At 42.0% G+C, this 21,616-nt stretch overlaps 1 protein-coding gene across 1 annotated transcript in view; it reads right to left on the reverse strand.

Annotated features, from left to right (window-relative positions):
• PLB1 (phospholipase B1) overlaps window positions 1-15,721 on the reverse strand; it is a 79,354-nt gene extending 63,633 nt beyond the window's left edge. Inside the window, exons 1-10 of the mRNA XM_030036002.2 lie at window positions 15,681-15,721; window positions 14,751-14,794; window positions 13,687-13,771; window positions 13,096-13,147; window positions 11,825-11,911; window positions 11,288-11,350; window positions 9,889-9,971; window positions 7,720-7,798; window positions 6,960-7,064; window positions 4,165-4,257 (exon numbers count right to left, since the gene is read on the reverse strand). Of these exons, the coding sequence (XP_029891862.2) occupies window positions 4,165-4,257; window positions 6,960-7,064; window positions 7,720-7,798; window positions 9,889-9,971; window positions 11,288-11,350; window positions 11,825-11,911; window positions 13,096-13,110 (525 nt within the window). The 5' untranslated portion in view covers window positions 13,111-13,147; window positions 13,687-13,771; window positions 14,751-14,794; window positions 15,681-15,721. The remainder of the gene's footprint in view (window positions 1-4,164; window positions 4,258-6,959; window positions 7,065-7,719; window positions 7,799-9,888; window positions 9,972-11,287; window positions 11,351-11,824; window positions 11,912-13,095; window positions 13,148-13,686; window positions 13,772-14,750; window positions 14,795-15,680) is intronic.
• Window positions 15,722-21,616: the final 5,895 nt, after the last annotated feature.

The following is a 21,616-nucleotide window of genomic DNA, read 5'->3' on the forward strand; positions in this document are numbered from 1 at the left end:
GCAGAATACCATCACAGGTAGACAAGGAACCTACCCAGAGAGGTGCCTTTCTGATGATTGTCAGCTATACTGAGAAAATTCCACTAAATCAAAGAGGCAGCAGGAAAACAGAGGGGAAAAGGAGTTGTGAAGGAAATACTACCATTCCTGTAGTCTCCCTTCAAAACAGTAGCAAGATGTGGTTTTGGCACATTTTGCTCTTCCTCCAGATCACCTAGGCTGTACCCTCACTAGAAGAACCACCTCACACTGAGGAAAAACACTGAAATAAGGCAAAGTTGGTATTTGTCTCCTTTATGACAATTCTCTGGTTCTGGTGGCTCCCCAGCATGCTCACTGCCTGAGTCTGGGTAACTGGCCCTAATGAAGCCATCCTTAAAAGTATCACTTCATTTTCCTTACAGCTTTTCACCTCTGCTGTTTCCACAAAATGCTCCTAGCAGTTAAAGTGACAAGAATAGAGTAAGACACCAAAGAATGGGATGCTAAGCACAAAGCCCAGGAGGCCAAATAAAGTCTGTGCAGAAAAGAGCTAGGGACAGAAGAATGAAGAGGAGGGAAAGAAGGCGGCTCTTCTGCTGGCAGAAGCTGCAAATAAAAAAAATCATCTGAAGGGACAGAAGGAATTTGTTGCAAGCTAAGTGTAAGAACTTGAGAGGGCAGGAAAGAGAAATCAGTGCTGAGTTGACTGAGTGTGTCTGCATGAGTTATACTTCAGAAGATAAATCCTGGCCCTCTCCCCTTCTACAGAGCCTGCGTTTGGAGGAGGCAATATACCTGTTTCAGACTGGGGATGATACTATCACAACTCCTTGTAAAGAATATTCATCTCGACTCCTTGTAAAGACTATTCAAGATGCCTCGTATTAGATTCTGCATAAATTGAAATCTAAAAAGCTGACAGTAAGAGGCCATAGGAAAAAAAAAGCACTATAGTCTAGACTTGGAAAAAAAATGAAAGCAAAGCCCATTAGAAGCACATGAACTCTGCTAATTGCAGAGTCTGATAAGAGTACATTACTCAAAGCTGAAGGCCAGTTTCCCACTGATAAACTCTAGAAAACATATTAGTTCAGGCTGATCTACTGCCACAATTAGATGGATCTCAGAATCTGACAAATTTGGTTCACTTGGCCCCAAACAATTCCTGCTGGAGAGGCACAAAATGGGCTGGCAAACTGTTAGCACTGTGGTCCCTCTCCAGTCAGAAGCATTCATCTTCTGCACTGGCTGAAAACACATTCAGCATTTCAATTAAAAAATTTGCTGACAGAAAAACTGTGCTAAGCAGATGTAAAGGGCCACATTTCACAGCAGATTGGATGCTGATACTTTGCGTGGCTTGCTCCCAACTAGCTTCAATATTTATAATTGTATCTGAGGAGGATATGCCACTGCTTTCTAGTGTCTTACAGATCATATTTAGGTGATGGTAATTGTGTGATCTAGGTAAGTATCTCCAACACTGACGGTGACACTGAGACATGGGCATTTAAAGTAACTCAGTTTCTTTACAGAGAACATCCAGAAACAGAGAGAATGTTTAATTCACACTTCAGGAATCTGACTTTCAGTGTTTGCTTTGCTCATTCGACTAGTGAAACTAATTGCCTAGTGGGACTAAGGCAAAACAATGATAAAGAAGCCAACATATATCTTATCATGGCATCTATTTTATGGTAGAAGAACTGAGGTAGGAACTTTGAGATCATCATGAGGAATGTCACAGATAACAGCAAAGGAGATAACTGGATGCAGCATGGTTGTTCCAAGGTTAGAGCTTCAACAGCTGATCAATTTTTAACTCTTTGGCTCCTACTAACTAACCAAAGTCCTACCAACTTTAACTAAAAGATAACATCAATGACAGACAGTGGGATCAAGTGCACCCTCAGCACATTTGCAGATGACACTAAGATGAGTGGTGCAGTTGACACACCTGAGGGACAGAATGCCATCCAGAGGGACCTGGACAAGCTTGAGAAGTGGGCCCATGTGAACCTCATAAGGTTCAACAAGGCCAAGTGCAGGGTCCTGCACCTGGGTCAGGGCAACCCCCAGTATCAGTACTGGGGGCTGAAGGGGTTGGGGGATGAAGGAATTGAGAGCAGCCCTGCCAAGGACTTGGGCGTACTGGTGGATGAAAAGCTGGACATGAGCTGACAATATGCGCTCGCAGCCCAGAAGGCCAACTGTATCCTAGGCTGCATCAAAAGAAGTGTGACCAGCAGGTTGAGGGAGGGGATTCTCTCCCTCTACTCCACTCTGGTGAGACCCCACCTGGAGTACTGCGTTCAGCTCTAGGGCCCTCAGCACAGGAAAGACATGGAACTGTTAGAGAGGGTCCAGAGGAGGTCCACAAAAATGATCAGAGGGATGGAACACCTCTCCTATGAAGAAAGGTTGAGAGAGTTGGGGTTGCTCAGCCTGGAGAAGAGAAGGCTCCAGGGAGACCTTACTGCAGCCTTTCAGTACTTAGAGGGGGCTTATAAGAAAGATGGGGACAAACTTTTTAGCAGGGCCTGTTGTGATAGGACAAGGGGTAATGGTTTTAAACTAAAAGATGGTAGATTTAGACTAGATATAAGGAAGAATTTTTTTATGATGAGGGTGGTGAAACACCGGAACAGGTTGCCCAGAGAGGCGGTAGATGCCCCATCCCTGCAAACATTCAAGGTCAGGTTGGACAAGGCTCTGAGCAACCTGGTCTATTTGAAGATGTCCCTGCTCATTGCAGGGGGATTAAACTAGATGACCTTTAAAAGTCCCTTCCAGCCCGAACTATTCTATGATTCTATGATGTTTTATTAAATTGACTATGATTTTTCTAGCTATATCATCTGGTTGAATAAAAGCATCTTCCTGCAAATCCTGCTTCTTTAAATGATCAGGGCTACAACAGCATTACTACTGCAAGAATTAGCATAAAAGGAAACAAGAATATGCCAATCTGCATGGATTTATTTTTAAATCTGGTTTACTAAAAGGCGGTTGCAGTATAGACTTTGTTTCCTCCATGCTTAGAGTAATTTGGACAGACACAGGAATAGTAGGTGCTCTTAGATGAAAATCTTATTAACACATGGACCGCAAAACAAAAAAAGTCTTTTATCTTTAATCTAACTTAATTGGCCATTGCAGATTCTTCTTAATTAAAAAAAAAAAAGATTGTATATAAGAAGGTTATTGGGAAAAAAAGCAGAAAATTTTGAAAGTTTCTAAGTCAGAAGGAATAGTAAAATCAACATCTTACCCCAAACTAGTGGTATCAGGGCATATCCAAACATAATAAGCACTAAGCAGTAACATCCTACTTTGCTCTGGTGAGTCCAAAACCATATGCCTTCTTTTTTGTCTCTTTCATCTCGAAAAGCAACTCCCATTTCTTCACTTTCCCCCATCATAAATTTAAAATGCAAACCCCTCCAGATGTACACACAGCCACTCTGTCACATGCACAAATGCTGTGTGTCAGCAGCTCACCACTGCAGAAGAAAACAGTCTGCTACAGAATTGGTCATCATGTTCAGGGTCAAGTGGGTCCGAGAGTCCATGTTTCTTTCAGACACCCTCTCCCACCCATTAGAAGACACCATTTTTTGGCTTTCCTCAGCTGGGTAGGACATCCAACTCTTGAGGAAGTAACAGGAGCTTCTCGAGGCTATCTATCACCCTTTTACTATGAGCAACAGCAGCAGAAGGATGATGGTTAAGGAAGAGACAACATTATGTGACTCATTAGTAAAGAGGGGGGATGGATACAGAGCAGAACAGACAGAAGAGTATAATCGCTATAATCTCAGGTTAGGATGAGCCTCTGTTGTCACTGTGCCACACCGTCATAGAGGTAAGACTAGCAAAAGAAGGGTCTGCCACAGCTCATTTACTGCCTGAGACTTCCCAAGGGGCTACTTTGGAGACTTTTCTAAAAAGCTCTTAGTAGTAAGTAGCAGCCACAGAACAGCAAGAGATTTGTCTTGGGAGTGTAGGGCATTTAGCAGTATTTGAGAGCAGTCTCTCTGCACAGCTGAGGATAGCAGTCATGGGATGTTTCTTTCCTATATTCCTCCTTCTCCTGCCTCCTTGCTACTCAAAGCCCGGCTAGTGTGGAGTTGCTACCAGGTATCTGTACTAAGTCCAGTAAGCGTCTGTGGTACTGCTTACCATGTTGTTCCAGAGGCCCACAGCCATGAATGTATAATCTTCTTCCAGAGTTACCACTTGTGCCTTTGATGTGGTAATGAAACCATCCCTGCCCTGAAAGGGAAAGCATTTTGAGCATGAGAAAACACTTAAGAGTATGGAAAGATGACATAGTCAGCCACAAAAGGTCTCAATCTATAAAATAATATTCACACCCACAAGAAAATCAATCTCTGGTACTCTCATTAAGCCACTTGTTGCTGATCTCAGTTACTGCTGGTGTGTCAAGACAGAACAGGTGCTGTTCTTGTACGTGATTGCTGTACCTACTGCTGTAAGGCAGAAGTGAAGGGACTGCACATCAACAGGACAAGAAGACCAGAGCAACAACAAAGCACGATCACAATAGTGACATACAGGAAATCAAGGAGACACACAGATATGATCTCATGAATGATTTGGAATAAACAACACTTCCTTTAGCTAACAATTGCATGCATTTTAAAAGTGGAAGCAAGCAGAATTTGTCTTAAGAGATCATGTTTATTTTTAAATCAAAATAACTGTTGGAAGAGTTTGGAAGATTACACATGGTAGCCTGCAGGTCAATCACAAATCAGAAGAAATAAAGAATCTACCTATGACATAAGATGCCATTTAAGGCAATAACAGAGCAATTTACTAAGAGAAAAAGTAATGCCATGAAAGTTAAAAGTCTGACATTTGCACACAGACCAGCCATCAACAAAACCAGCCTAGCCTAAGACAACCCAGCAGCAAAGGAAAATTTTGCAATGTTAGCAGACCCCAACCTTCCTGGAAGACAAATTTCTTCTCCCAGTTCACTTTGTTCTGTTACTGAGCTGAGGGGAGCAATGGAATTACCACAAATTCAAGGAGCTGTTATGATGCCCAGGAACCAGACCATGACTCACCATCAACCTGTTTTACAAATAACCACTTAATGCTATGTGTTGGATTTTGATACCTTGCTCTGTGTGAACCATTATCTAGGAAGTAATATTTTCCCTCTTCACTGCCAGATGTCAGACAACCCTGACCTTTGAACTTCCCTTTAAAGATCACTTTTGGCAAAATCATGTCTGACATTGTATTGGCTTTGTGTGGCAAGGTTTTGGTAGCAGGGGGGGTTACAGGGGTGGCTTCTGTAAGAAGCTGCTGGAAGCTTCCCCTGTGTTTGAGAGAGCCCATACCAGCCCGCTCTAAGACAGACCCGCCGCCGGCCAAGGCCGAGCCAATCAGCGATAGTGGTAACGCCTCTGTGATAACATTTTTAAGAAGGAAAAAGTTGGGACAGGCAGTAAACGGCAGCCGGAGAGAGGAGTGAGAACATGTAAAAGAAACAACCCTGCGGACACCAAGGTCAGTGAAGAAGGAGGGGGAGGAGATGCCCCAGGTGCCGGAGCAGAGATTCCCCTGCAGCCCGTGGTGAAGACCATGGTGAGGCAGGCTGTCCCCCTGCAGTCCATGGAGGTCCACGGTGGAGCAGATATCCACCTGCAGCCCGTGGAGGACCCCACGCTGGAGCAAGTGGGTTCCCGAAGGAGGCCATGACCCCGTGGGAACCCCACGCTGGAGCAGGCTCCTGGCAGGACCTGCGGATCTGTGGAGAGAGGAGCCCACGGAGCAGGTTTTCTGGCAGGACTTGTGACCCTGTGGGGGACCCACGCTGGAGCAGTGTGCTCCTGAAGGACTGCACCCGTGGAAAGGACCCATGCTGTAGCAGTTCGTGAAGAACTGCAGCCCGTGGGAAGGACCCACGTTGGAGAAGTTCGTGGAGGACTGTCTCCCGTGGGTGGGACCCCAAGCTGGAGCAGGGGAAGAGTGTGATGAGTCCTCGCCCTGAGGAGGATGAAGCGGCAGAGATAACATGCGATGAACTGACCGTAAACCCCATTCCCCATCCCCCTGTGCCGCTGGGGGGGGTTGGTAGAGACTCCGGGAGTGAAGTTGTGCCCGGGAAGAAGGGAGGGGTGGAGGGAAGGTGTTCTGAGATTTGTTTTTATTTCTCATTACCCTACTCTGGTTGATTTGTAATAAATTGAATTAATTTTCCCCAAGCTGAGTCTGTTTTGCCCGTGATGGTAATTGGTGAGTGATCTCTCCTGTCCTTATCTTGACCCACAAGTTCTTTGTTATATTTTCTCTCCCCTGTCCAGCTGAGAAGGCGGGGGAGTGATAGAACGGCTTTGGTGGGCACCTGGCATCCAGCCAGGGTCAACCCACCACAGACATCCTAGGCAACCCTATCTATATTCATTCCCCACTGGCTATACCAGATACAAAATCTGGACAAAATTCATTCCCAGGTTCCCAGACTGCATTAGTCTCATTGCAGGGAGGTAACTCTACTTTCCAACACAGTTTACAAAACCTTTATCTTTTTTCCACCTACCCACTTTTAAATACTTCTTCTTACCCACTTTTTGCCTTTGTTGCCAAAACCACATGAGCATAATCAGGGATGAATATGCTGATGACTACAAAGATATGGAAAAATTAGCAGCACGGACAATTTCCAGACACTCCGTGACCTAATCCACAGAGGTGCCATGACTTGATTTTTCTCCAGGAACATAGCATTCAAAAAACACAGGATCTCTGACTGATGCTGTTTGAAGCAAGCTCCACTCTGAGGACCTTTGTGTCTGATCCTGAGGTGTGTTCTGCATGTGCCTGACTGCCCTTGTCTTCTAGCATTACACACAGCCTAGACACGAAAGAGCCAGCTGAATATTGCACTCAATCTCAGCAGATACAATCCAGAAATAATGGAGCAACTCGAGTTTACTCACCAGTCTGAGCAGCAGATTTCTTTCTTGGAGATAAGGCTGAAGAATGACAGTGAAGTCATCCTTTTGATCAAACCTCTCAGACTCCAGCAGTTTTTCCCACGCATCCTGAATAGACAACCATTTAATCAGATGAGTATTATCAGGTAGAGAGTGTAATATATGTGCAATTCGTCAGGTCTTAAAGTGAAGTAAGATTATCCCCATCCCTAATAAACCACAATAAAAAAATTCTGTAATCCAGAACGAAGAGAGTAATTTAATGAAATCATCTTACACAATAATTGGAAACTCCTTGTAGCTGTAAGAAAACTACACTGATTTACCATAATTTTCTTTGAAAGAGCAGCAAGCTTAGCAAGGCAATGAAATGCTTGTTGCCTCCCTGTCATTTCTAAAAGGAATTCCAGCACAACTGTCTTTGTCTTAACAGAAATTTTCCCCTCTTCTAAATCATGTGGCAGGTTACTGGACAAGATGGATCATTTCTCTGATGGGATATGACAAATTCTAGGTTGCCAAAAGCTATATATTCATTAGAAACTTCAAGAGACACTAAAATCACTCAGGTATAGAGAGAACTTATGTCCAGTGTTCCTCATGGAAGAAATGGGGTCAGGATTGCTGTGGACATGTAGTAAAAAGGCTGTTACTCAACTTCCTCACTGCTATTCCTCCTTTAAAGCCTCACTTCAGTCCAATCTGGAAAATGAATAGACATGTCTAGTAATATGAGAGCGAAACAACACAGAAGATGCCATACCTGATAGGACCACCTCAATATGTTATCATCTAATGTGGAGCATTCAGCAACACAATTGCACTGATTCCTGCCTGGATTGCTGCAGAAAAGAATGAAAAACGTGAAAGCATTCTGAACTTTTGGTAAACAAGACAGCACAAACTCTTTTAAGCCACTGACAAGCATACACTGAAGACTAAATTGTTGCATATATTGAGAAAGCTACATGGAACATCCTAATTTTTGATATAAACATAGAATGATATATATTTCCACATCCAGAGCTTTGGATTGCTGCTTAATTTGAAAGCCTATTCAGATAACAAGTATGCCAGACTTGGATTAGCACAGGGTCTCACAAGCTAGCAGCATGCTCAGCCTTAAAATAGCAGCTGCACTAGTTTTCAGATATTTCCCTCTCTATAGTCACATAGGAAAATTGAACACACTCAAAATACTTCCACAGGAACTTTTGCCTTTGTATCTGAAAACAAGACCTGCATCTAGAAATGTGGATGGAAGCTCAATGCTGCAAAAGTTTATATATGCTAAAGGATAGCCAGGCACTGTCAGGCAGCTAACCAATCTCAGCCAAATTTGTGACCTGCAAGGTAACATGTGCATACTGCATATTTCTACAGCTAGTTGGAGAACTCAGACTTCCCAAGGCTGTAAGTAGGAACAATACAAGATACATTTAAGATTAGCGTGGTTCCAGCAAAGGTATACTCAGTTGAAAATGCCTGGATGGACTGGAATCCGAGAAAAAATTTTTTGTGGGGTTTGCAGATGTAAGCGATAAGTACCTGTCAGGATCAGACTCTCTCTGGTTTTCACAGAACTCTAGCTAATCCTATTAAATGGGAGTTTTCTGTTAAAGTGCTTTTATCGTTGCTGCTGAATGAAAGAAATATGAACGCAGGACCAGAATCTTACCCAAGCCTAACAGAAGAACCTCATAAAATATATGAAAATAGTTATATGCCTAAAAATGGGGTTCTTACACTACTTTTAGTGTGTGAGGAAAAAAAAATCAGATCTATTTAATTTTTTTTTTTTTAAGGCCTTCAATATATGGCAAGGCCCATATTCCTCAATCCATCTTTTCCACCTCTTAACTACCTGTCTCATATTTTTCCCCTTAGTGCCTGTGCAGGAGAAATAAGCTAGAATGCTCCATGCAGTTGCTTTTGACAAGGAAATCTTCTCCTCTGCTTATACCTGCTGTTAAACACATGGTTATGCAGCAGCCAGACCCCTTCCTCGACTGATAGAACGTCTCCTGGTTTGTGTACATGCAAAGCTTGTGAAACACTTCAGGATGACTATATTAGTACATATGGTGTGTTATGCCATGAGCACAGGAAAAAAATTACTGTGGAGTAAGATGGAGTGTAATCTCATCAGCTGTAAACTACTCCATAATAACTGTCCATGTGCACACTCCTACTCCACACTAAATTGGGACATAAGCTACTCACATTTTTTTACAATGTACTGAGAAAGGGAGATGGATGAAAGCATCTAGGGATGCAGTTACCATAAGGAACTGACAAGTTGGATATTCTCCATCCTACCATACCCTAAGCCCGAGTAGTAGCTTTCACATAGCCTAAAAATATGCTTTAAGACCAGTTACTCCTTTTGTGAACATCGATACCTAGAAACTTAAACCTTTAAAGAGCCTTCAGAGTTTTTGACTTGAGAGTTGCAGGGCAGAAGTAGCACTGACTAAAGAGCTGGGGGTAGGTAGACTGTGCAGTCTTGTGACCACAATCACAGTACTGGGTCTGGCTGGGATGGACTTAACTTTCTTCATAGCAGCCCAAATGGTGCTGTGTTTTAGATTTGTGGCTAAAACTGTTCATAACACACCGATGCTTTGGCTGTTGCTGAACAGTGCTTGTACAGTGTCGAGGCTTTTTTCCCCACTCTGACCCAATATTTAAACATATGCTATCGAACTTGGCAGGATTAAAAGCACCTACTCTTCCTGGTAAAAATATGTCTTGCAGAGAGAGTTTAGCAGAAACAAAGTGGAGACCTAAAATCTTTGACACGCTTTTGTATTAAGGGCAGAAAAACTGTTCAGAAGACTCTACCTCTGTTATAAAGTCAATATGTGTACATGGTCATGTGTCTGAACACTAGCAGGAGACAGTGTCAAGAATTTAAAGAAATCTCTGTTACCTGACATTATTGTAACCTTGACATGCAAGAGAGGAAGTCGTGAGCTCAGTGGAATCCACCAGGTTTACAAAGGCCCTGGGAATCTGCAGTAATAAAGTGAAAATTAATCATGTTATATTTGCAATTAAAGATCAGCAAGTAGCGATAATGGTAAATTATGTCTACAGCTTCACATGTGTTACCTCTGGCCTGGGATTCTGCCTACATAAAATCGATTATCTAAGTCTTTGCCAATTCCGTCCTGAACTCTACTGCTATACCTGCCATCTAGAATAATGTTGATCATAATTCATGAAGTACTTGTGACTGTGACTTCTTGACTGAGATTCAGCTATTAATTTTACATAACCGAAGCGGCCACCAGCCAACTAAATTGAACTCAAATGACCTAGGAACTACCATTTTTGTGGCAACATACCAATGCAAACCTGGGGATGAAAAGCCCTGTATAATAGCACAAGCTCTCGTGCATCCCGCCTCACCTCTCCCCCAAGCAGAAAGCAGTTTTCCATTTACATAATGATATTTCACTTTTACAAGTGCACATAAACAGATTCTGGAAATAATAGTGGAGAGAATCTGAAGAGAATGCGTGGGTGGAACTTCACCCATGCACAACATTTGTTGAAGTCAGTCTGAGAAAAACAAGTGGTTGTGGCCTGATGCAATCCAACTGTAGCAGGTTTAGAACACCCTTTAGGCCTTCAAACCAGCAAAACAAAATTCTTAGAAGATGCTATTAAAATATTTCAGATAAACAGTTAATAGTCTGCTTTAATAGTGATATATCTGCATCTAGTCTGCTATGCATTAGTAGACTAAGACACAGTGCAGAGCATTTCCCAGAAACCACCCTAGATAAGCAGATAATTCTTAGCGCAGCCAGCTAGAAAACCTTTAGAAATGCTGAGATCTTAAAACGAGCACAAAATAGGAAAAAAGATCCATGATACATATTTTTAATGGGTGCTTTCTCTGTTCTGTAAAAGTCATCACCAGGTAATTAGCAGCCTGTACACTGTGTAGGTAGCTCCACACATCCAGTAATTAGATATCAGTTATTTTCACAAACAGCCCTGTTAAACATGAATGACTTTCAGACCTAGACAGATATACTCCATTTTTCATAGAAATCACTTAAAAAAAACAAAGACTGAGTGGTACATCTGCTTGTGTTGCAAAATGAAGCAGTTTCTTGTCCATCCTTTCTGTTTGCATGCATCAGCTTTTTAAAAGCATGAATAAAACACTTAGTGACAATGAACAGAGCCAGTGGATTGGAGTCAATGAGACTGGTATTCTAAGTCATCTGAACAGTGATACAAGCTGTAGTCCAGTAGGGGAGACTGGAAAAATCAGCAAAGGATTCAGGTATTCAATGTTGATGAATAAATCCTACCTTTTTATACAAAAAATCCAAGACAGCTTTAAGTTTTTCCAGGTTGTCCAATATGCAGTTCTTCTGTAAATGAGATGAGAAATGCTGTCAAAACTAGTAGAAAAAACAGTTATCAATTTGCCAAAAGTCACAAACCCTGCGTGTTGAGCCGTGTACTGAAGGGTTACCAATGAGCGCTATATCCTGGATTCAGTCTTAGCTAGCATCAAGAAAAAAAACATAGAACTAGTCTTGAAATTTAACTGCCTATAATTAGACAACATATAAAAAAAAAAGACAGGGATGGGGAAGAAATGTATCTTTAGACTTGAAGGCGTAAAATTGTTGTTCTGCTAAGGCATCTCAGACATGGGATCACAAATTAAGTGCAGATGTTTAGAAATACAAAACACATTGTATGCCAGGAGCTTACATCACTGGATAGAATCATTCCAACATCCCGGAACTAGCTACTCCTTTGGTTCACAAGAGAGCAGAGTTTGAGAAAGCATCTCAACCACCTGCCTTGACTGCTAAACCACCCCATGAAAAGCTTACCGGTTCTGTGGAGGCACAGGAAGAACATGGGTTTTCAGCACTAAAAAAAACTGTGATCAATTTCCAGTCATTTTGGAAGTCCATCATCTGGGAGAAAAAAAATAAATTGAAGGAATAGGGTAATAAGAGACCTATTTGCTATTTTTCTTTCTCACACAAGATTTGCTATGGCTTTAAATCAGCAAGAAGAAGCAGTAGCCCATGGCCCAACCATGGCCATCCTAATCACTTCCATTTGATAAGCCATCCAGCTTTTCCCTAGAGGAGACAGCAAATGGATGGTTAGGCAGTAAATGCTGCAATTAAAGCTGAACGCACACCTATAAAAAGCTCAGGATAGAGCCAGAAATTGCTGCTGCCATTGGAGAGTCTATTGACACAGCTTAGCACACAGCTTGATGCTGCTTCTTTCCATCACTGTTGCAGCTTGCTGACAGCATTAATGTTCCTGAACTGCTGAGGTTGGGTCACACTAGTGGGATGAAGACTGGAGCAAAAATCTGAGAGCTAGAGCTGTGCTCAGCTGTGCTATGTTTTTCAGGCAGTTCTCGTCAATCCTGAAGAGTATTGGTTGGAACCACTTAGTTCCGCGAAAATGTATGCTAAATCCATGTACAAACAGTCTGATGGGCTCCCTGTAGAGCAAAGAGGCAACAGCAGAATTGCCTTGGCAATTACATTTCCCCGTTATGTCAAGACCATTTTACAAAATAACATGCCTCGGGGTTAAGAATAAAAGAAAAATGAATGCATAAAACTCCAGGATGGGATTTACAAAGCAGTCAGCCATGAGTGATAATTCAAGCTCTCACCAGCGTCAACCACTGACATCAGCTGAAGCTTATCTAGATGTTTACTGTCCTTTTTGAAAATATGATCCTAAAAGACCAAGAGGAAACTGAAGAGACAGATACTGAGAGTTACTATTTTGGGTTGGCTTCTCAGAAACACTGGCACAGTTACAGACTGTAGCTAGGAGAGGTCTCATCCTTAACCAATAAAAAATAAACATATTGGCTTCCCTACCAAGTTCTTCATCCACTCTGACAAACGTAAACCAGGTGAGATACTTTCCAGAACAAAACTCTCTACTTGAAAGGTACAGAATTGATTCTTATTTACAAGAGAAAGACCAAAGTCCATTAACCTCAAGAAATGGCATTTTCTATTTTGAAGCTATTTTTGAATGCTGTTTAAAGCATTTAATCACATTTCTCCCTTTTTCTGCTTCAACACCAAGCTCTCTGAATTGTCCTGTGCTTTAAACAAACCTGATTCTCTTTCATGAGCTTCACTATTTCTTCAGCTTGATGCAGGAGGTCTCTGAAAAGCAGAGAGGAAAAGAGAAACTATGAAGGCATCAGTATAGGTAAAGCTTTGCCTGATTTTTACCATTAAATCAAACAACATTTGAGACTTCAGGTGGAATTAATCTTTTCTCTCCTAAATGTGTTAAGATTAGACACTTGTCTGTGCTACACAGAAAGCCTGGGGCAATTAGCTCATATTCAGGCATCTCACTTTCAGACATGTGCGCTTAGATGAAAACAGCAGACACAGCTTGGTAGGCACACCTCTAATTCTATTTGAGCCAAAAAATTTGTTTTGCAGCTATAAAGAGGGAGACCTGATGTTAAGTCAGGTGATCCAGACTCCAAAGCGCACAGTGGGCTTTGTTCCTTGTGCTTCTGAGAGGTGACAACTGAGCCACACTGGCAGGGTCTGTCCCTGGAATGTTTGTGCAGCCTCTGCCAGTACTGAACATACTCTGTGTCCAGTGAAGTGCTCCAGCACCAAAGACTTCCATCCTCCACCTTGCCGCCTGTAAATCAACTGCCCAGCCAAAAACCCCTCAGACTTACATGGCTTGGCTGTCTGATGCTGTTCCCTTTGTGCCAGGCAGAGGAGACAGGTGTAGGACCGAGGGATTAAAACTGCTAATGAGAGCTGAATGACATGCATAGGTTAGGCGATTTCTGCATACAAGGGACTGCTACTCTGCCGTTTCATTATAAACACAACAGAACAGCCAGAAAATGTAAAGTCTGAGAATCTCTTGGCAGGCGTGAGAGGTATGCCCAAGCCCTTCTGCAGCTGTTTTTGCTGGTTTTGCTCCTCACCTTCTGAAGTGGAGGTTTGCCATCCAAGTTTGCCTTCACACTCAGGTCAGAAACCTCCAGCTCCATCTCTCATGTCAGCCATGAGTAGTGTAGGAAGATTTAAATACAGGCAGCCATAGAAATGAAGCTGCTGGGAAGGGCTACCCAGAGACAGCCTCCTGAAGTGCTGAGGAGTTGCCAGGTTTTAAACCCCTTTCACAGGGAAATGGAGGTGACATTAAGACACTAGGAAGAAGATTTGGAGGGGAGGACCCTGGAGCTATCCACTAGTCAACTTGGCATTTCAGTGGACCTGAAGGTTTTACTTGCAACACCCTTCAAGCGAGTAAAGGCTGCCTTCAGAGCCAGCTGGAAACAGCTGATAGATGATGAATTCATATATGTGGTGCATCTATGGCAGCCCCAATGTAAATCCTGACACACGGCAGTGGAAAGAGTACTGGACAGGCAAACCCATGCACGATTTCACTGGGCTAGCATGGGCAGCAAGCACACACCAGCAGCGACTGGTGTAGGTAGTAGTAGCAGCCCAAAAATCCCTGTTGGGCATGCAAGACTCTTGCAGCAGTCTGCGGCACCCCTTCTTCACCACTATTTGTCTACTCGGACAGTCTCTTTAAAGCCAGCACAGATAACCCAGCCTGGCTGTACCCATGTTCCCCAAGTACATCATCCCTCAGGCTTCCCTTACACCCCTGCAGCGTGCTTGTGCTGCACCTGCTCTGCAGCCCAGCAAAGCCCTGGAGCTCCTACCAGCATGCTGTTCAACCAATTTGCTCAAGTTTCAGTGTGACAGCAAGACGCACCTGCTAAAGTTTCCACGCTTACTTCAAGGATGCTCTTTCCTGTGCTATAGGAAGGGGAGAGAAAACAGGAAGTTGCTGTTATTCTGTTTCTCAAAGAAAAATTATATTACAGCACAGCCTCAATTTCTTATTAGCTACTCTACAGCTCAGAGTGTGTATTCATGACAGCTGCTGAAATTAAGAATGGGGCCTTTCTTTCCCCAAAACCGTCATGTCATCAGCTACTGCTGAGTAAGAACACAGTCTTAGATCCCAATTTTTTGTGTCTCTGTACACCCGGCACGTTGCAGTAATTGTGCTTATGCATACATACCAGTAATGCAGGGACTTCTCTGTGTGCACCCACATATAAGTGGACACAGATGTTTGTGCAACCATTTAAAAAAATTAGTCTTTTAAAGTTTGTTTGTGCGGGACCAAGTCCTCATCTGGAATGCTATGACTCAAAAGAGCTACACGGATTTGCATCTACAAGGTTTAGCCATATGTTCACTCACTGATTTAGATCTGCTAAGGGGGCATGCAAGAAGAAAATGGGGTAAGGCTTGTCCATGAAGCACTGGCAATCATTCAGGCAGAGGACAGGATATCAGGACTACTGCGTTCTTTCTTTGCTTTAATAAATCCCTGCTTTCTGGTCTCTAACTAGTGGATGATGATATTTACTACCTGGGATTCATCATGCAGCAATGATTCTTAATCAAGGTTATTGCAACCTTAAGGTAGTTCTGTATCTTGCATAAGTACAAAGAATTTCTGTTAGCTAAGGATTGGGAAGGATCCAGTGTCTCAAAATCCTTTATATTTTACATAAGCTTTCTCCTCCTCTCTAGTAAACAATAATAAGAATTGCTTGGGACTAATTCCTGCACTGTGATACTGTATAAATTAGTATCATGACACTTATAAATCCTAACAATTCATTGTTACCTTTGGAGTAAATCCTCATGATGTACATCAGATCCTGGTGTCTGTGAACAAGCAAGCAATAAGAATAGCATTAAGCAAGGGGTAAACTAGCTCTACACATGCTGTTCCCCTACTGTATTCCACTCCTGTTATAGATAGCATTGTTTTCTACGTACTCTTCTCCATTGTGTTGTAGTTACTCACAGACCTAAATTACTTTTCAGAGCTTCCTTATTACAGCTTATTTTCATAGTCTGGTAATGCTTTCTTAGTTACTGCTTTCATTAATGAATTTATTACATATGACTTCAAATAAAATTTGACTAGTTGAACTCAAATTCAGTCAAATGAAATGCTGTTCTAAACCAAATTTCTCTGGATCTACTCCTTTTCAGCAAGGGACACGACCTGAAGTCATTTAGGTAATTTACATGGATGGCACTTAGCCAGTATGGTGGCTGTAAAAAACCTCTTAACATAAACAGAGGAAGTTCATTGATTTCAGAGAGTCTGAGGAGGAGACAGCGACAGAGATGTTTGCTCTAGGAAAGCAGACATTCCTTAAAAAAAGATCATTTATATGTTTTTTCTATGGCACCACCCACAAGCAACAAAGACATTAGCACAAAAAAGACTTGCTCTAAAGGACCATGTATCTGATATGGGTGAAGCACCTTTGCATTTAGGACAATTATTTTCTTCCAGAGAGGGAAGTACTCACAAGGTGTCCCTGAGTGCTGATTTTCTAATGGAAAGCTTTCGTCTCAGATAAAATTATGATGTCTTGATGAATACCACCTCAAATTTGAAAGTTGTTTCATGATAAGGGAGAATCTCCCTCATTTCTTCGCAGCTGTAGACCCTGCAATGGCTATCAATTTTTGCCCAACATGCATTTCTACACTTCCTCAAAGCTTGAGAATTGTCATTAAATGCTTTTAACTGGGCCTCAAATCTATTTCAGGTATTCACTTCCAACTATTAAGTAAAGATCATCCAAATCTGACTGTATTAGAACATGCAGGAGAACTTTACTTAGTGATTTATACATCAGAATTATATCTTTGAGATTCTTCTAGAGGTTCTGCCTTCTAGACAGGAAACCAGTCTCTTCAGAAAACACTTCAGCAGCATGGAAAATCTACTGCATTTCTCAATAATTTGTTCTAATGGTGATCACCAAAATTGTACTTCTTTCCAGTTTGAATTTTCCCAGCTGCTTCTTCCAGTTATTTGATCAACTATGCTTATTGTTAGGAAAACCCAAGCACTCTAATCAAATATCACGGTTCTCTGCAAGAGCACTGTGATCACATTTCCTCCTGCACAAAGTTAGCTGGCTGTTTTTAGACTCAGGGTATACTGGAACACTGAACAGCAGGTATTTCCAGTCATTTTTCACCAGAAGCCTTTGATGCTTGTGGAAAGATTCAAGTCCTGAACGCCCTAACCAGGACCTCAAACTACATCATCAGCTCACTTCATCATCACAGTGGAGGAAATGGGTCACGCTCAGCACATTTCCCGCTTGTACTTACTCTTTGCAAACTTCCTATTGCAGTGACTGTTTTAATGTCAGCTGGTCTCAGAGCATGAACTGCAGAAAAGTGAAAGACTTCAGGTTAAAAGAGAGTAGTAACCTTGAAAGAAAATTACATCACCAGTATACTAAAACATAACAAAATTGATTAATATGTAACAAGTCTATACTGATCCTTCTGACTGGCAGTTTTAAATCAGAGAGGATGAGAAATTTTACTCAAGGGTTCAGTAAATACTTTGGGTGCTTAGATGCACTGAAATCATCAACCATCAAGCAAGAAGAGATCACAAAATACTACTGTGAATGATTTAAGTAATAGTGGCATCCTCAGTTAGCAACTGAATAAACTAAGGTAGAAAAGTAATTACGAATAGAACAAAAAACTAAGGAGTTTGTAGAGCCTACTTCCACTTCAGTCACATCCCACATATATGCATCCCCTCAAACAGCTGATTTCTCCCCCAGCCCGTTCTCAAATAATTTTGGGAAGCAAAGCCTCTACAAGGATAATATAAAACACAAACCTGAAGATGAAGGGGTCTCAGGTAATATCGCCTGCTCACATGAAAACTGGAAGCTTCTTAGAGCCTTTGACATAAATAAATATGGTTGGTTGCTTTGATCTAACAAAGAAATTTGTGGAAGGATGAGTCCTATGGGCTCCATTCTTACACAGTATCAAGCTCTTACTCATGTGACAGCAATTTTAAAGAACAATTACACCTCTGCTAGAAATACAAGGGAACACAGATCTGGACAGCTGTATTTTCCAACACACTCTTCCAAAACTTGACACTTTTTGCTCAATTTTCTTACTGATTGCCACAGAACTGGGCCTAAGCAAACAAAGAAATGTGCTGAACACAACCTGTTACATCCACTGTGGCAAATAGTGAGTGCTTAATCTGGAAGAGGTCATAAGGACAGCTGCTGCACACATATTCGCATGCCAAGGGGCACCCAACAGATGCAACAAAAAGCTACATCTCCAATATGCGACAGGAAAGGCAGAGTGAACCAATTCTAGGTCCTTGGCAACTGGCAAAATTCCCAGGTGATCATAGAAAGCACTAAAGAGGGGAAAAAAAGAGTCGCATTTGGGGCAAGAATGTGAGTGATGTTATTCACTCAGCATGAGAGGCAGCTCAGTATTACTAGGAACATTATTTAATGCCCTCCTACATTCTGACTGTAGGTATGGCCCAACAACTGCTGCTTTAAAGAGAGACGAAAGACAACCCCTCCCCCCCCAAAGGGTGACTTGGCTAGGGCTTCCTTCATCACTGTGACCACGTTTGGCTAGCTGACCATCACTACTATGTAAAGGTGAAATCTGTATTGCAACAAGGGCCACCACAGTCCCCACGCACCCCGTAGTCTCCAGTTGGAGAACTTCAATGGTGCACACGCTTTGCACCATTATAGTGCAAGGAAGAGTTTAATCTTCTGTTTCTAAAAGAGCGACAGAGCATCTAGGAACGAGTGCTAACGACAATCAATCTATGTACAGTATATGCAACTTAATAACAAATGTTGCTCAGAGAAACCTTTATTTCCTGATTAGGTACTGTAGTCTTGCAGCTGCAATATCACACTGCTGAGTCATTTGCTTTGCATTTATTCTTTGCAGAATCAAACAGTTTAGCACACCAAGCTGTATTTTTTCTTCTTCTGCCTGCCTCAGAGGAAGCAACAGCCAGAGAGGTGATGATAGGTATTGAAAAAAGGAGAAAAAGATAAAGCTGTACTCATACTTTACCTTTAGTTTCCCCTGTTCTTCCAGATGATCTGCATTACCTTAAAAACATTAAAAGAATGAATTATGCTATCTTTTTACCTTAGAAAAACACTTCAGAAGATTTAATATACCTAAAAACACAGACTCCTGAGAGAAGCAACCTTTCTCCTCTGCCCTACTTTCCAAAGGTGAGGCTCATCCCAACAACCAAATGTATTTTCTTAGTTTTTGCTATACTAGAATAAGCTTTTAGTTATTATAAGCAGGTCAGATCTGTTGAAATTAGTGGAATACAATTAAGCCACACACGCAGGTGATAGACTGCTTGTGGATCTCCTCAACCAACCTCATCCTCCACAGGCCTTTTCTACCCATTTTCCTCTTTGGCACATTTCATATATCACTGTAGTCTTATTCTGTCCAAATTTAGATTAATTTGAACATGTACAAGGTGGAATTCCTTAGAAAGGAGCAATTCACATTATATCTTCCACAGAGAGCAACATCGCACTGTTGTGAGTTTGCCCTAATGATACAGAAACAGCTGCAATCTTTTTCTCTTAGTAGAGAGTGTTGACAGATGAAATAGCCTGTGGTGCCAGAAGTCAGGCCTGTAGCTATTTCAGTAAACATTATTCTCTTTCCTTGAGTATACGCTTGGATTTATACACATAGATTTTTGTTTATCCTAAAATCTCCACAAAGGAAGTCTGGGTCTGGATCCTCAGCTGAACTTCAAAGCATGCTCACAGCTGTCCCTGCTTGCCACATTGAAGCCATCAGCATCCAGCAAGTCTCATAACAAGTCTTGCTGTACTTTGAATAACTGTCCTTTAACATCCAGAAGCTACTTCTGGAACATTTAGTCCTGCTGCGTACATCTGCTTGTACACATTTCTTTTGACATCAGAAAGAGTAAATGCAGAGCCAGCTCAGCCCAGCAGGTGAGATGTGCTTGGGTGTAGGGCAGCTGGCAGTGCTCACACTGCAAGGAGGTGACATGCCCGGCACAAGCAGGGGGCTCTGGGCAGCCCCAGTGGACGTGGGCACCAGTGCACACAGAGGTCAGCACAGTGGCAGAAACCCACTACTGCTCCCCATGACCACCTCAGCCTGTCTCATGAGCCACACTACGTGACCATCTTCAATAACTGTCAGCAACTTCCATACATTTGGGGTTTTTTCCCATTTGGGTTTCAACCATGAGCTATATGCAAATTTGTATTATTTTACTGTACTTGGTAGAAAGTTGAGACAGTTGCTGCCTGGCTGCTGTGTGACATTTTATTTACATTTGTGCTTGTTCAATCCATGTTTTTAGATGATGCTTTACTTGGGACAATAACCAGAACCCCAGCTCTGTTGTTTGAGATACTGGAGGCACACGCAACGAGGGACTCATTTACATCATGCAAACCTGTTGCAGAAACTCAGTATCTTTGAGAATTTTAACACTAATTTCAACTATATTTGAGAACAGATCCACAGCTTACATTGAGGGAGAAAGAGGGTCCAATCCTAGTTTCCAGGATTGGGGGGTCAGGGGGGGAAGGAATGACCTCTCGATATTTCAAAGATTTAAGAACATCTGTACTGTGTTAGACTGAAGGTCCATCTAATCTGGGATTCTGCCTCTGACAACATCCAAATGCAGATGCTTAGGGAAAGAATAAGGAAAATACAGTTATACTTCCATGCTCTATCCTCCCAACTATCTGTGCTATTGGTCTCCCTGAGCAAGCAATTACTTAATGTTGAAGAACTCCCCGAGACCTTTCTCCCATGAATTTGCCTATTTGTTTTTCTAATTCTTTCACACTTTCGGCTTCCCCCACAAGTCCTGTGGCAAAGGTGCTTCATCATTTAATTATATGTTGAAAAAAAAGTACTTTCTCATTCATTAATAACTTGATCTGTTTCTTTGTTGTTCTTGTAAAGAATAGTTATTCCCCTGTTTCCACAAAATTTACTTTTTTGCATATGTCTGTATGTCTTCATCATGTACCTATCCATCCTTCTTCCAGGCTGAAGAGTCAGTCTATTTGATCTCATGTAGAAGTTGTTTCAGAAGTCTGAGCACTCTTCCCCTTTATACTACTCCTAGGTTTTTCCACATCTTTTCTGAGATGAAAAGTCTAGACAACTGTCAAGATGTGGGTGAACTGCGGACCTATACAGCAGCAGAAATGTGTTTTCTATGCTGTTGTCTCCCTGACTCCTGAAATTGTTTGTCTCTCTTGACTGTTGCTAACACTGAGCTGATATCTTCAGACAGCTGTTCTGTGACCAAGCAGTTCACCATAGTGCACACATAGCTAGTTTTTCCCCATATATATTACTTCTAAGTTTTAATTCTGAGCATCCTGAATAGTTTTGCATCAGCAAGCTAGCATGTCCCATTAACCAGATCACTTCTGAATACGTGGAGAGCCCACATCCCAATGCAGATCAATATGAGCCTCTGCAGGTTCACTCTCCCCTCTTCTCATGGTTTGAAAGTTTACAATCTGATTCTTCAGTCCCCAGCTTTTAACCAGGGGCCCACAAAGGTGTCTTTGCCCTTATACCATGACAGTTAGCTTCCTTTGGAATTCTTGCTCAAAAGATTCATGGAAATCCAAATACACCCCAGCTAAATAATCAATCCATGGGCATGTACCCATTGTCATGGATTTT

This window comes from Aquila chrysaetos, chromosome 13 (genome assembly GCF_900496995.4).
Source record: "Aquila chrysaetos chrysaetos chromosome 13, bAquChr1.4, whole genome shotgun sequence".
NCBI lineage: Eukaryota > Metazoa > Chordata > Aves > Accipitriformes > Accipitridae > Aquila > Aquila chrysaetos.